Raw genomic sequence first — 15,843 nt, 5'->3', positions numbered from 1 at the left:
TCAGAGAAATGAGAAAAATTATCTGTATTAGTTATTTCTCCTCTCCTTTAGATCACAGCCTGACTGCCTTACATTCACTCCCCAGCTACACAGATTTCTCTTAAGTCTCTCTTCGAGGAACCCAGGGGAGTCCAGACTGTTGATTTTCCTCTAATATATTGCAAGAAATGCCACTTTTGGGTTTATGGAGCAGTAGGAGGATCATAAAAGAGTATGATAGTAACTAGGGGATGGAGCCAATGACATCCTAGGACCAAGGAACTTTCTGAAGGAGGCAGCAATAACTAATACAATTACTAAGTGTTAACTATACAAATGGGGAAAAAAAGAGTATTTTTTAGCTAACAGCAGTATTATTAACTCCAGCCAGCCACTCACCAAAAATATCAGTCCAGTATGGCAATTGTGTGGGTATCTTAGAATATTTGCCTTCTTTGTTTCCAAGCTGTACCTTCATCATTTCCAAAATAGCGCCCAGGCAGGGGAAAGTTGAATAAAAAGGAACGATTCAGGGGATTTTTGTGGACTTCAAAGCAAAGGAGAGACAACTGTGTCACCAAACCTCAAACAATGAATCTCATCAGTGACACCTCATTCCTATTCACAACTTGTGCCTTGCTTCCTCTTCCTTCCATTGGGTCTCTTTTCCTGTTTTCTTCTCTCATGTCCCTTCAACCATCTCCCTACCTATGAATCATGCCTGCCAATGACATCCAAGGGCACTGCTGCCAGAACTTCACTTATTCAATTTAAGTTCCAATTATATGCTCAGCATTGGGCCAGGTAATGAGAATCTAAATGCACTGCCCAAAAAACAAACAAACAAATTAATAAATAAAATAGATGCACTGCCCACTGGTTTTGAGAGACTGGCACCAATAAGTTAGAAGAAATTAAGTCCCAAATTTGAAGAAATGAAGTGTTACTGAGATGCTAAGGAAATGAACCTGTTTTGACACATGTTAAAATGCCTTAAGGCAGATGCTTTTTACTATTGCCTCTCTTTAATTCATTTTCCCTCAGTCAAAAAATAGTCAAAATCTATGCCTCAGATACCCTCAGAGGAGTGTATCTAAAGCATTCTATCCAAAAGCAAAAATAGTATAACAGCCTTGTTCCACTTTCCCATCTTTATTCTCACCTCAAACTTACCTCCTGATGACCTGCCCCAAAGAAGCTCTTTCAAAAGCCCTCAAATGTTGACAAGGGATCTACTTTATTAAATGCAATCTCTTTATTCCCATTCAAAGCACTCTACAATAAGGTGCACACGAACTTATTGTCTAACTTTTTTAATGCATTCCCTAAATGTAGCTCAACTCATTAAAAAATGCACAATAGATCTTCTTGCCCTCTAATCTTTCCAGCTTTTAAGACTTTGCTCTTACCTTTTCCTCTGCTTGGAATGTGTCCCCACTCCTTGCTATGGGTAGGAATTCCTCAAGGTCTTTCATAATTTTCCCCAACCAAAAATCGGCTTTACTTTTCTCCAGTTTTCAGCTTATGTTTCACCTTTTACTACCCTGTGTTATGATCTTACCTTGTGTTACTGTCTCAGTTATTTTCCTGCATTACTTGAGGTCAGAGGACTTGTCCTACTCAAATCTGTTGCAGTGGTTACACCTAGTATATTTAATAAATAATCTCTTGACAGCTAAGGCTGACACTATGAAAAAAAACGGATAATTTAAGAGAACACTGATAACCCGAAATACTCAGATTCTTATAAATATGCCCCAGTCAATATTTAGCATTGCCGAAGATACAAGATGCAACCAAGGTCCCCATCCTCTAGGGACGCGTACCAGAAAAGGCATGGGGACTGGATACCTAAACTCCTCTTTAGGATCTGCCGTAAGCAAGCCACTTCCTATGTTTCAGTTTCTCTTTCTGTCAAGGAAAAATAGAAATGGAACCTATCTCATTGGTGAAACCCTACCACAGAATAAACAAAACAAAAGCACTTATATTTCTGAGGGTCGCGCTGCGCGAACCCGAACACTGCCAAATCGCCAGGAGACTGTGCGGGACAAAACAGCCTCGAGGTGGGGTCAGGGCGCCCGGCCGGGCCGGGGGAGGCCGGAGCAGGGCGCGCAGCGGGGAGGCGGCCCCTCGACGCCCGCGGCGGCGACCCTTACCGGGCGAGACTCCCAGTGCCATCGCCGCCGGGTGCCTCAAAGCGACGCAAGCGCGCCCTGGACGCGCGGCACCTCGCAGAGCGGGGGCCAAAACGGCGGCGCCCACGCGAGGAGACGTTCCAAGGCGCCTATCTAGGCTTCGGCGGGCGTGGGGACTCGGTGACATTAACCCTTCAGCCGCCTCCGGGGCCGAACCGGAGCAGGCGGCCGGTCCCTCCCGGGCGGGAAGGCGGCGCCCACGGCGGCTGACGCGGCGGAGCCGACACTCTTCAGGCAGAGGGTGACAGTCGGCGGGGCGGGACCGCGCGGAGCCGGAGGCGCGTCACTTCCGCTTCCGGTTGGCGCGCGCGCTGGGGATCGGTGGGCCAGTCGCAGCTCTCCTGAGGCGGGAGAGAGGGGCACGGACAGACTCTTGGTTTTGCGAGGTCCGAGTGGCGCAAGCGGAGAGCTTCGCTCCTCAGAGTCGCGACTGCGCGGGCGGCGGCTTTGCGTTTGAGCCGGAGAGGGAGAGAAGCGGCCGCCCCGGAAGCTGAGCGGTCCGCAGGTAACCAGGAAGCGGCTTTCCCTTTGGAACTGTCTCCACAGGCCCCTGAGGAACGCCGGCGGCTGCTCTGGGGCCGGGGGTGGAGATAGAGCCATTTTTCGTAGGCGGCGGTGGCGTGTCCTGGTATGGCGGCCCGAGCCGGGGCCCCGGAAGCCTCTTGTCGCAGATAGTAACCCGCGGCCGCGGTTGAAGCTCACTGGGAGACGGCCCGGGTGCGCGGTGCCCACGGACACGCCTGTCGTCGGACCAGAGGCTGAAGAGTAATGTCTGTCTTTGTCCCCAGAGAACTTTCCCCGTTCCTCATGACATTTTCTCCGCTGGCCGATGCTACCATGTGTAACAACTGGTCAGTTCCCCTTAGGAGATACCAGTTTCTTCTGATGCAGAAATAGGAACTGTCCAGGTGCCTCTTGAGCCTGGTTGGCCAGCAAGGAGCCAGCCATCTCTTTGAAAACCTGTGGCATCCTGCACAAAATTTCGGTGCCGTTTCTGCTGGTTCACCTCAAAGAAAGGGGGGCTCACGATACTCAGCCTTACTTAGAGGTTTACATGACCCTAAGAAAATGTAAAGTCAGCAACACTGCAGAACTGTAATCATCACCAATTCTCTTTTCTCTCTCTTTCTCTTTTTAACCACCTGACATTGGAATATCTTATAAACAAGGGCCAGCTGTAATTTTTTTCCAGGGCAGGTAAGCAAAACTAAAATGCAGGTGAAAATCATCTGCACAGTGCCCTTTCAAAATCTTAACAAAGTGTCAAAGAATGAGATACGTTTAGATGTCTAGTTGAGGGACACTTGCTGAGAAGAACAGGCTACTTTTTCTCTAATTTCTTTCTATTCTGATCTCACTGTTTCAGCTCGTCTGCTAGCATTCCAACAGTAGAGAGGAAAATATGCTCCACAAAGGGAAGATTTCCATCTTCACAAGAGGATGAAGGGTAGTAGAAATTGTCTCACCTGACTAAAGACAAAGGATTGGGATGATCTGATAAAATTTAGGATTGTTTTCTGAATCTTACTCCTAATTTTCCCATGGCATTGGGAAAATGAGATAGGAAGTTCACAAATTAAATATTTGGATAATTCTAAATCTCCTTTTAGCTAGTGGGTGCCAATTTTCTCACCCACCAACCTTTTCTGAGCTGCTTAAAAAAAAAAAGGCATTTATCTTTAGTGTCCTGTGTTTCAGATTTGAATGACAAGGGAAAAGAGAGAAACAAGGTCCTGAAATAATCTATCAATACATGTTTCCTAATTTGGCAGTTGATTTTTAAAGGGGAAGATAGGACCTTTTCTGTTCTTTTTTCTCTGATAATAAGTAGCACGAAATAAGATTCATGTGGCTTTCTTATTGATGTGTTTTGTTTTGTTTGCCCTCAGTGCCCTTAGGAAGAAGATCCTCCTGCTGATTTTGTACCAGACGGGACAGGGTCTCAGTTGTCAAAGGTGCTGCTGGGAAGGTTTTGCACATAGGAGTAAACCTATTCCTAGGATAAAATGATGACAGTAGACTTGAGCCCTCAAATGAGGGCTCTGTGGGAGATCAAGGAGTCTCTAACAGAGGATTCCAGTCACAGTAAGAAATCTGCCCTACAAATGGACAGTCACAATCCTGAGAACTATCGTCGGCACTTCCGGGACTTCCACTATCATGAAGCAGCTGGACCTCTTGATGCTGTGAATCAACTTCAGGAATTATGCCTTCAGTGGCTGAGGCCACAGACCAACTCAAAAAAGAAGATCTTGGAACTGGTGGTGCTAGAACAGTTCCTAACCATTTTGCCCAGCGAAACGCAGATCCAGATGCAGAAGCACCATCCACAGAGCATCGAGGAGGCTGTGGCCCTGATAGAACACTTGCAGAGGGGATCTGCTCAAACAAGGAATGGGGTGAGAAGAAAGATTCCTGACATATACAATGAAAAGGATAAAGGTGGATCTGTTGGTAATAAAGGGACAGTTAGTTGAGAAATGAGTTGGATTGGGTCATTCTTCTGTTGTTCCTTCAGGACAGCCAAGTAGGACCTGAAACTTGGTTTCAGGCCCAAATCAGCAGTCTACAAGTTTTTGTGCTCCTGGCAGAGACTTCCCTGGCTTTAGAGAACAAGAATTGCATTTTGCCCTTGTTAGGGCCGTGATGAATTGAGGGTGATGGGCCTAGTCTGGCTTGGTCAAGGAGATAAGACTTAATCTCCTAGAAATCTCCTTAATCAGAGAAATAAAAGGCAATAAGAGTTGGGGGTTGGGGAAGTGTGTATAAATGAAAAAAAAAGGTGGGGGAAGGGGAGAATAGTTGGAGAACCAAAGATAGCAAGGATAGCAAAGAAAAGGAGAAATAAAACAACTATGGGAAGACTGCAAGGGAAGAGAAAAAGTGGAAAGCAAAAAAAGGAAATAAAGATGTGAAAAGAAGGAAATTCCCAGCATAGTAGCAGAGAGAAAGTTGCTGAGAAGTAGTTCCCTCCATACCAGGAAACATCTCAGGGCCCAGAGATGGGAACTTCCACTACTTCAGTGGTTGTTCCTTGGGTCTGCTGGTAAGTGGGAACCCAGGATATGCCCCTGAGCAGGTGGCAGCACATTTCCAAGCCTCAGGTCCCCTGTAAAGGGTATAGGACAGGGCATATGTTTGGTGATTTCCTGTCATATTAGAACCAAATCATTTGGAGGTTGATTGAAACCAGATTCTTCTTCTATTCCATCTTTATTCCCTATGAAAATTTTCACTGACATGGGGGTTGAGGGGATTGGAGAATTTGGCTGGCAGGAAAACTGTTTTTATCCAGTTCTTTAATTTTAGAGAAAAATAGAAGAGAGGAAACATCCAAGGCAAGAAAGAAAGCCTGCCAAGGCAAGATGGGAAGAGCTGGCCTCCCCCAGTCTGCTAGTGGCCTTGTTGGGCTATGTATGGAGGGGTAGAAGCTCTGTGTTGGATGGCTGGTGATAGCCACTTTTTTTTTCCTTTTATCCAAATTTTCTCAGATTTTGGGTATACTTCTTAGTAGAAAATTGATGGCCCAATATCTTTGAAGTAGGAAGTGTGAGACACTTCCTTGTGTCTTACACTTCTTACAATCTGGTTTCTACATTTGCTCCTCTCTCTACTACCACCAAACCAAAAGTAAGTTCTGTGGTAATAAGGATGGGGATTGTTTGTAGGTTGCAGTCCATGAACTGGGAGAGGAGACAGTGATCTTGGGAGGAGCAGCAGAGGTCCCAGGCTTCAAGCCAAAGTCACCAGAGCCCCAACGAGTGGGTGTGTCCCAGGATGAAGAACTTTGGAGTACAAACCAGGGTCTACAAGAACAGCTGAGCAAGAATACTCACAAAGAAACTGAGCCTGTATGTGAAAGGGGTAAGGAGCTTCATAATGATTTCCTCCTGAGAACTGTGATAGTAATTTGTTCAGCCAGAGTATCATGGGTAAAAACAACTTCTTGATCTGCAGAAGTAGCCACAGTAGCAATTTTGACGCAAATCACCCCCCCATCCCCACCCCACACCAGGTGGTGGTAGAGTAGGCTGACAGTGGGTGAAGGTTGATTTAGGATACAGAAATATCCCAGCCATAGCACCCTGGTAACACTGAAATTTATTCCTTAGAAAAGTGGAAAGAAGGGGAAGAGATGGAGCATGGAGGGTTGGAGCCACCTCATCTCATAAGATTTAGGAGGAATTTGGATCAGAAATGGACTGTAAGTGGCAGAATGTAGGTACAGTTGTGTACCAGGAAAAACATAATAAAAGACAAAAAAACTACATCTATGGTACACTGGAGTCACTCTTGCTTAACTCAGAGAACAGTTTATTTCATGGGAGGGAAATAAATTTGCTTTTATTTCTTTCATGAAATCAAAGGAAACAGTCAACTGGGAACTGGTTCTGTGGGCTTATAGACACTGGATCCACAGACATACTCCTAAAGGTGTCCCATCTCCTGAAAGAATTTGTATAATCTATATTTTAGAAATATATAGAAATGAGCTCCAGATGTTCATAAATAGAACAGAAAAGTGTCCTGTGGCTCTTTTCCACCCACAGCTGTGCCTGCTCAACAGACTCTAGCACTTCCTGAGCAGACACACACCAAAGACTGGATGATGGCATCTGAGCTCGTCTTGCCTGAGTCCCAGGTGAGCTGTACTTCCAGCTGTTTAGGGCTGCCTGAGTATGACCATGTCCATGTCTTTCCCTCCTGTCCCAAACCTGCACTGCCCTGAGGTATGGTAGCTCCAGGTATTCTCTTTTGGGCATCTGGGCTTCTTCTGTTCTGCCTTTTAATTTTTGTTTAATCACATACTGTTAATCCCTTGATTGCTTGCCCTGCCATGCACTTCAGAGGCTGGGTGGTAGGAGTGGTTCTGTAGTGCCAAGTACTGAGCTGAAGCCCATTCTCTTCTTTAGAGCTTGTTGACATTTGAAGAGGTGGCCGTGTATTTTTCCCAGGAAGAATGGGAGTTGTTGGACCCCACCCAGAAGGCCTTCTACCACAATGTAATGCAGGAAAACTATGACACTGTCATCTCTCTAGGTAAAGATTCTCCCTTCCATTTTTGTAGTTAGTAATCTGCAGTGTCTTTAGCTTACTGAGGATGCTGCCCTGTGAGAGAGTCCTACTGTTCTAATAGCTGGTTGGTTCTTAACTAGTTGGTGTGTGAGAGAGGAAAGGTGCATCCATATCACCTGGAGAGCTTTTTCCAAGACACATGCTCAATCCTTATTCCAAATAGAATTGACAATCCACCCACCTACCCTCTCCAGAAAGAAAGGAAAATAGAACCCTGCTCTTCTCACATCTCTCCTGTCTCAGTAAAAGGCATCACCATTCATCCAGTTGCTCAGGCCAAGAAACTTTGTCATCTTTTACTCTGATCTTGCCATCTTAATATTTCCAGGATCCACTGGTATCTTAGCCTCTTCCGCTGTTACGATCCTGCTCTAAGCCTCCATCATCCCTTACTAAGTCTGCTTCGGGAGCTTTCTAAGTGGTATCCCTGACTCCACTCTTGCTCTTCCATAGACTGTTTCCCACAGAGCAGCCAGAGTATCTTTTTAAACACCTATTAGATTATGACACTTCCTGGTTTCAAAACTGTCTGGTGACTTCTCATCACATTCTGAGTAAAACACAGACTCCTTACTGTGGCCCTAGGACTCTCCACGGTATGGCTTTTACTCTCCTCTCTGACCTTACCTCCTGTTACTCTTGCTCTTGCTTGGTCCTCTTTAGCCACAGGCTGGCCTTCTTGCTGTTTCTTGATTTCGTCAAGCTGATTTGTTTTCCCTTTTCCTCTGTCAAATACATTATTCCACCAAGTGGCAAAACATTCACTTGCAGGTTTCTGCTTCAAGTATTATTTTCTCAAAAAGACCTTCCACAACAGCTTTATCTAAAATAGCTTCAGGGGAGAAGAGTCTTAAAATGCTGTCTTAGTCTGATGTAGCTTTACTAAAACCATCTATTACTTCCAGACATTGTTTTATTGTTTACTTATTTATTTAGTTTATGTTGGGCTCTCCCCACCCCCTTTCCCTGAATGTAAGCTCCGTTAGAAAATGGGACTTTTTCACTGCTGTATCTGCAGCCCAAAGAGCAGTGTCTAGTGCACAGTAGTCACACAGTACATATTTATTGAATGACTGATGGAATACTTCTCACCTCCTGTCTAACTATATTTTGAAAAAGAACACCAAGTAATTCTAGTCTATCCTTCTGACCTGGATGTGAATCAGTCAGCTATAGGAGTGGTAGAAATCTCTCCTAGTCCAGTGTCTGGTGCTTAGGTGCTAAGTAAAAAGTAACTATAATTATTAACAGAAATTTATTTGTACATGTGATGCCCAACCTACTGAGCATCAAGTTAGCTCCACTGGATCTGGTTTTATCTAGGATGAGTTCTAAAGAGTTAATAGGACCAGCCTATGTTCCTTGCAACTCTAGAGCTTCAGGTTGGCTCCAGTAGACCTCGTCTAACCTAGGATGAGTCCTAAAGAGTTAATAGGACTAGCCTATGTTCCCTATAACCTCTAGAGCTTTGTTTCTACTTGAGTGGACACAGATATTCTTGGTGGCAGAAGAAGGGGGAATGTGCTCTGGATTCCAATGTCCTGTATCCTTTTCATCTGTCCATCTTAGGTTTATTTCCTAGCCTCTACTTTGCATATCCACCCACAAATAGTCTGGAATTAGCGGGCCAATTGTGGACCAATTGACTGTTAAGTTACCAGCCCATGATCTTAAATTTTCCTTCTCACAGCATTATTTGTACTCCCCAAACCAAAAGTGATCTCCTGGCTAGAGCAAGGAGAAGAGCCCTGGATCCAAGAACCCAAGGAGTTGAAGGACAGTCCCAGAGAGTCTCCTACAGGTAAGTGTACACTGGGTAGAGAAGAAGTATGCCTTGATAAGAACTTTGCAAGGAGTTAGCATTTTAAGATTCTGCTCCTCAGTTCGTTTTATTCAGACATCATTGACTTTTGTCTCCATTTGTGTGGCTTTCTTGCTCTGGGATATGAATGGTTGATTCTTACGTTTTTTCCAACAGGGTTAAAGTTTAAAAATAACACTGGAAATCACCAGCCGGCATGTCTTTCTGCCTTAGAACTACATGTACCGGCAAAAAAGGCCAAAGTGAAAGTTCCCCAGAAAACAATAGGCAAAGAAAATCATGGTGATATGCACAAGTTAGGGAAATGGCATCGAGATTTTCCAGTGAAGAAAAGAAAGAAATTTTCAACCTGGAAACAAGAGCTGTTGAAACTTATGGATCTCCACAAGAAAGCCCATGCAAGAGAAAAGCTTTTTAACTGTCAGCAATGTGGGAAAAGCTTCAGAGTCAGTTCTGACCTTATTAAGCACCAGAGAATACACACTGAAGAGAAACCCTATAAATGTCAACAGTGTGATAAGAGGTTTAGATGGAGTTCAGATCTTAATAAGCACTTAACTACACACCAAGGAATAAAACCATATAAATGCTCATGGTGTGGGAAAAGCTTCAGCCAAAACACAAATCTCCACACACATCAAAGAACTCACACAGGAGAGAAGCCCTTTACATGTCATGAATGTGGAAAAAAATTTAGCCAGAACTCCCATCTTATTAAACACCGTAGAACCCACACAGGGGAGCAGCCATATACCTGTAGCACATGCAAGAGAAACTTCAGCAGGCGGTCAAGTCTTCTTAGACATCAGAAACTACATGGGTGAAGGCAAGCTTGTGTGGTATCCCCAGCCTAAAGAAATTCACTGGATGGAATGCAATCTTAAAGTTGATGAATGAAGACAAAATCATGAAGCAGTCAGTACAGGAGTTTGTCACCAGTGCAAAATTTGGGGGTACAAACATCATATTTCATAAACAATACCTAACTTGACTGTGCTGGAGGGAACAAATGTCATTGTACTGCTTATTGCATTTACTTAGAATCAGGAAGTTCCTTTGCAAGAGAGATGTAAGAGTTTTCTGAATGTTTTAGAATTGTATCTGGAAAATTAGCAATTCAGCTTCAAATCACAGATGGCAACCATGAATCAATAGTTTCTGTGGTTCCTGGGGTAAATATTGGTTTTGTGATGATCTCCCCAGCCACTCTTACACATATGATAATAATGATTGTAACCTGGTCTTCTGAATTGAAAAGCAATGATATGCATGGTTAATTGAATACCATGATCTTCAGAGTAGCAGGGTCACCAATTTTAATAGTCTTATGGAGTAGAAATGTATTCTAATGTAAAGTTTTCTAAGAACTTAATCAGATAATTGGATTTTCTTTCCCTTGTCACTGGACCCTTTTTTTGAAGTTGAACATCCTTTGAGTTCCTGCTTGAACTTTATAGCAATTTTTGCTCTTGAATCCTTTTAGCACAATTTTTATTGTGATGAACTCATATTTATTTCGCTGTCAGGGAATCTGCCAGAGGAACTAATAATTTCCTATCTTATGACTCTTATATGTGGTGTTTAGAAAGTGGAAACATCTCTTATGCGATCAAATGGAAATGGGTTGGAATTTGTAGCCATGGAATAGATATTTGATTCAAAGAAGAATTTTTTGCAATAAAAGAAACCAGACTATTTCTGTACCACACAATATTAACAGGATAAAACAGCCATAAAAAATAACATTTGCCCAAAACCTGACAAAAATAGTGGGAGCTCAGGATAAACTCCTTGCCAAATTGTATTTGTTTGCTTTTTAATTTGGCTTCTGTTTATTATTAATAAGAACAAAAGTTTGTATGGGAATTGGGGTGTGTTCCATAGGCAGGCCCCTGGGATTCACTTGGCATGGTGACCTGGGGATCCAGTCAGCAGGAAATGGTGTTCCCTAAGTAAAAATTGGGAACTGATACTGAGTGTTGGGCAAGGATGAGTGAATACACATCCATGTTATTTGTCTCTACAATGTCAACTCTTAAGTGGGCAGGGTCTATCTATTTGCTGTTCTCTCTGGCACAGCATTTAAGAGCAGCCATAGGTGATAAATTTGGTGATTGATGTGAGTTTGTATAGGCCTTTAGATTTTAATTATGACTCACCTATTCATCTCCAAAAGTGACTGAGGTGTGTTCCTGCTAGAGTTTTAAGGTACTGTCCCAGGAAAGGGATTTACGACAACATCTCTTCCAAATCTCTTATTAGATGAGAAAATTAAAGCTCAAAGATGTACAATGACTTGCTAAAGACCCCTCAGCTAGTGGGTGACATTCCTTCTGTTGGTTATCAGGCCTGAAGGCAGCATTAGCAGAACTAATTTATATGTTATTTCTGCATAAACAGCCTAGACGATGTTGTATTGTATCTATTTCTCATTTATAAAACGTTCCTATTTCTTCATCATTGAACAATCTGTTTTCTCTATATAAGAAGCATAACATCTCTAACTTCTGGGGATTAGATGAATCAATGAAAGAAAGCGCCTAACACAGGGCCTGGACCATAGTCGATGCTCGGTCAATAAGCGTTTCTTTCCCTTTCCCCTAGTGATATGTGGGGCCAACCTTAAAGAAGCTGGCTGTGACAGCTTCATTTAAGTGCTCAAAGCTTGTGGTGGTGGTTATGCTAAGCTGATTTAGTTCTTGATGTTATTGCTTTATGGAGCAAATCAGGAGGGCCCCCCCAAACTAGGACTAGAAGTGTCATCCTTAGTCACACTATATAATGCTCCTCTTTATCCTGGATGATCAGTGTCTGTACAGAAAGCTCACATTGATTCTTCCCTTTTCTTTGATACATTCTTTTTTTTTTTTTTTTTTTACATGGACAGGCACTGGGAATCAAACCCAGGTCCTCTTGCATGGCAGGCAAGCGTTCTTGCCTGCTGAGCCACCATGGCCTGCCCTCTGATACATTCTTAACCTTAAGATACCAGCCCCCATTTACTGGGTTGGTCTGGAAGTCTCAACAAGGATTATATTTTAATCCCCAAGATAACACCAAGTATTTTATCTTAAGCCAGCTCTGGGCCACATAGCTCTGAACCAACATTCTCTCAGCCTTAGACTGCTGGGACTCTTGTCTCTTCTTCCAGGATGTATAGTTGTTTTCCCGGCATTACATTCATTAATTCAATTTAATGAGGACCTACTGTAATCCAGACATTAACCTAGACACCTAAGGATACTACAGTGAACGAGAGACAAAAATGTACACTCTCATGGAACTTGCATTCTATTCAACAGTTAAGGGTAAATGGTTATACTTCCCTGCACCTTGCAGGTAGGCAGGATCATGAGATAGTTTGGGGCAATGAGTTGTGAGCAAAAGTGACACTTCTGGGCTGAAGCTTTTATTTCCTGGTGCAAGACTTTATGTGCCTCAATGTAGAAGCACATAAAGAGTAGAGAACAAGATCAAAGCAATTGAAATGCTGCAACACCACATGGAAGGCAACCTTTCTGCAGAGTCCCCCAGACCTGAAATGAACTTTGTGGGAACAACAAATAAAATATTATTGTGTTAAACCACTGACATGGTGGTGGTATTTGTTTCTGCACATTTATTTAGAGCCTATCCTAAAAGGCAGCCTAAAAGAAGGTAGTGGGGGGAGGTGGCTAATTTACTAGAGTTCAAGAACAGTTTCCTTTTTCTTCCTCTTGATCTTTGCTTCCTCTAGATACCTGACTGAGTTGATGTAAGACCGATGGGTCAGCCCAAGAGCTGACAAGATAGTAGATACCAGGAAAGACTTACTGCGAATCCTCAACAAATCTTGGGGAGGTTACTCCCCAAGTGGCCTGATTTCACTATTATTCTTTGCTTTTCATTGTCTCCCTGTTGTTCACTGCATTACATTCACAATGGAGGCATTTTTATTGATCGATGGCCTGGGGAGAGGGCAGGAATTGCCTTCTGTTCCTCACATGTGCACAACAGACTTAAAGAAATGATTTGGTAGTTACATTGGTCACATTTTCTGAAATTGTGCCTCACAAAAAAAAGTAGGATGGGACATAGGGCAGAAGCCACTTTGCCCAGATTGGTGAAGAAGACAGCAGTTGGGAATAAGCATAGGCAGGAAAAGAAAACACTTAGGAAGAAAGATACTGCTAATATTTTACAGCCAATAGGCACAGTATTTCCAACATAATTTTACACTATTTATTCATGACATGTCCAAAACACTGAACAAAGTTTCAAAATGTTTGAAACAATCAGAGGGTAAAGGATCTTTAAGAAGAGAGAAGGAAAATTACATAGTTTTAACATTAGAAAAAATCTTTTGTTAAAAAGATATTAGTAGCTTAAGGAACAGTAGCTTCTTACACAGAGGAGTTAGACATATTTTTTAAAACTTTTTCCTTCATCCTTTAACTAGGCTAAGTAAGCATTACCAGCTTTGAAACTATCCTCCTTAAAAGAGAAGCTCCTATCGCCAATCTTACTCTTCTTTGAGTAAAGAGTTAGGGAGTGCTGCTCCTAGGGTATTCCCCTCTTAGATCTCTCTTAAAGCCCCTACTTTCTTGATATAAGTTTTTCAACCAGGAGGGAGGAGAAGAGATCAAAACTTGATTAAAGGAGCTTTATTATGAGGCCGTGTGCAGGTAGGCTGACACTTAAAATGGCGACAAAGGAAGGGGTACAGGTTATATAAGATGGTTGGGGGGAAACAGGGAAAGGGAGGCTGTGGGATTATTATTTTTTTTGTCTATCTTGGGAGTGGGAAGTTGGCAGGTTTCCATTGGCTGGTTTTGGAACAGGGAAACTTAAGTTGCGAGTTGGCAACTCTTCATTGGTGGGGTTTAAAATTTAGATGCTGCTGTAGTCATGTAGGCTTGTAACTGCTGGAGGGCGGACAGTGGGTAAGGGGATTATCACAGGAATGCAGTTGCCAGAGGGCGGATGTAGGACTGTTGGGGTAGGGAAAGCTTCTTGGAATATTTGCTAGGGGTTGGTCACATCATGGCCTAAACACTTCTAAAATCCAAACCTGCTCAAGGCTCATCCCTGACAGCCTTAATCCATTGGCTTCCTCATCCCTTGATCTTCTTTCATGTCCCAGCAGGTCATATCTGCTCTTACCATTCTGAGCCCCACGTTTATTCCCTGTAGCATGTATCACAATATAGAATTATTTAGATGGTTTACTAATTTTTTTCTGTCTTTCCCCACTAGAATGTAAATACCAAGAGGGCAGGGGCTAGTCTGTCCAGTGCTGAGCACAGACTGACACATCATAATAATAAATAGAAGAAAGAAAATATATCTATAAAACAAGTTGCCGCCATGGCCACCTGAACATTAGCTCAGGTTAGTCAGAGCATCCCCTGGCTCAGCAATGTCCCATTTTGAGGTATCAGGGGCACGGGCAGATCTGTGACGGCCATGAGCCCTACCTTCCTTCCTTAAAGGAGAGATGGAAGAGGAGGGCATGCAAGTCCTCTGAAGGTGTTCTCAGAAAATACTTACATTTGGGAGTTTCTATGGCTATCCGTTCTATCTGCATGAAGTTCCCAGCCCAGAGTTCAGTGAGTTTTGCCCTGGAAAAGAAAGGTGGGATTCAGAGTATGTCCCAGGAAAAGTACCTCCATTCTGGTTGCCTCTTCCTCCAGTGCCCACCCTGGCAATGTCTACTGTCCAGGTCTTCCAAGCAGCAAGGAACTGAGGGCTGGCACAGACCGAGGGCCTTGCAAGTACTTGGCACCTCTCCTGCAGTGAGTCAGTCTCACAACACTGAGGCAATTAGAATGTCAAAACCACCACTCTGGAAGGGATCTTAGAAATCTAGCTCATTGAGACATCCCAATTGTGAGTATTAACTCACCCAATTGTGAGTATTAACCTTTCATTAGAGGGAAATGTGACTCCACCCACTCCAGGTGGGTTTTGATTAGTTTACTGGAATCTTTTAAAAGAGGAAACATTTTGGAAAAGCTTGAGAGCCACGAGAACCCCGAGAGCCCAAACAGCCTTTGGAGATGAAGAAAGAAAACACCCTCGGGGGAGCTTCATGAAACAAGAAGCCTGGAGAGAAAGCTAACAGATGTCACCATGTTCATCATGTGCTTCTCCAGTTGAAAGAGAAACCCTAAACTTCACTGATCTTCTTGAACCAAGGTATCTTTTCTTGGATGCCTTAGATTGGACATTTCTATAGCCTTGCTTTAATTTGGACATTTCTATGGCCTTAAAACTGCAAACTAGCAACTTAATAAATTCGCCCTTATAAAAGCCATTCTGTTTCTGGTATATTGTATTCCAGCAGCTAGCAAACTAGAAAACCTGCTAAAGGATCTTTCAACTACACTGGTGACATGTTTTGATTTTCATTTCCTTGATGACCAAAGAAGTTGAACCCCTTTTCATGTGTTTAGTGGCCATTTGAGATACTCTTTGTGACAGGCCTGTTCAGGTATTTTGTTCATTTTGCTGTTGGTGTACCTGTATTTTTCCTTCTTTATTTGTTCAATTTTGAGTTTGAGTTCTTTGTTGGATACACCTCCTGCAAATATCTTCTTCCATTCTCTGGCTTGCTATTGCACTCACTTAATAATGTCCTTTGATGAAGAGAAGTTCCCAATGTAATGTCCAATTTATCAATTTTTTTTCTTTATGATTAATGCTTTTTGAGTCTTTGTGAAGACTTTGCCCAAGATCATTAAGATCATTTTCTATATTTTCATTTTCCTGGATAGACCACATGTTGAG

General features: G+C 43.0%; 1 protein-coding gene and 1 long non-coding RNA gene across 7 annotated transcripts in view; one reads left to right on the top strand and one right to left on the bottom strand.

Annotated features, from left to right (window-relative positions):
* Nucleotides 1-2,414: 2,414 nt before the first annotated feature.
* Nucleotides 2,415-15,843, bottom strand: part of LOC143667630 (uncharacterized) — a 66,793-nt gene continuing 53,364 nt past the window's right edge. The window contains exons 3-4 of one of the 2 annotated variants that reach the window (XR_013168122.1): nt 14,126-14,675; nt 2,415-13,979 (exon numbers count right to left, since the gene is read on the bottom strand). This is a non-coding gene — a long non-coding RNA (uncharacterized LOC143667630). Of the gene's footprint in view, nt 14,676-15,843 lie in introns of both variants that reach the window. The other variant, XR_013168121.1, reaches the window with a different exon arrangement.
* ZNF75A (zinc finger protein 75A) lies at nt 2,466-15,548 on the top strand. Of its 5 annotated transcripts, none has more exons than XM_077142020.1 (7): nt 2,466-2,682; nt 4,067-4,576; nt 5,846-6,041; nt 6,728-6,819; nt 7,091-7,217; nt 8,944-9,054; nt 9,232-15,540. In XM_077142020.1, exons 2-7 carry the CDS (start codon nt 4,184-4,186, stop codon nt 9,897-9,899), a joined length of 1,587 nt encoding a protein of 528 aa, XP_076998135.1. In that variant the 5' UTR covers nt 2,466-2,682; nt 4,067-4,183; the 3' UTR covers nt 9,900-15,540. The 5 variants fall into 5 exon arrangements, with proteins under 5 accessions (XP_076998135.1, XP_076998138.1, XP_076998137.1 ...); XM_077142022.1 differs by lacking the exon at nt 2,466-2,682 and adding an exon at nt 2,705-2,942 and having other exon boundaries at nt 9,232-15,541; XM_077142021.1 differs by lacking the exon at nt 2,466-2,682 and adding an exon at nt 2,705-3,028 and having other exon boundaries at nt 9,232-15,541.

Source organism: Tamandua tetradactyla, chromosome 23, assembly GCF_023851605.1.
Source record: "Tamandua tetradactyla isolate mTamTet1 chromosome 23, mTamTet1.pri, whole genome shotgun sequence".
NCBI classification, from domain to species: Eukaryota; Metazoa; Chordata; class Mammalia; order Pilosa; family Myrmecophagidae; genus Tamandua; species Tamandua tetradactyla.
The sequence above is the reverse complement of the archived record's forward strand: the minus strand, read 5'-3'. Positions and strand labels throughout refer to the sequence as shown.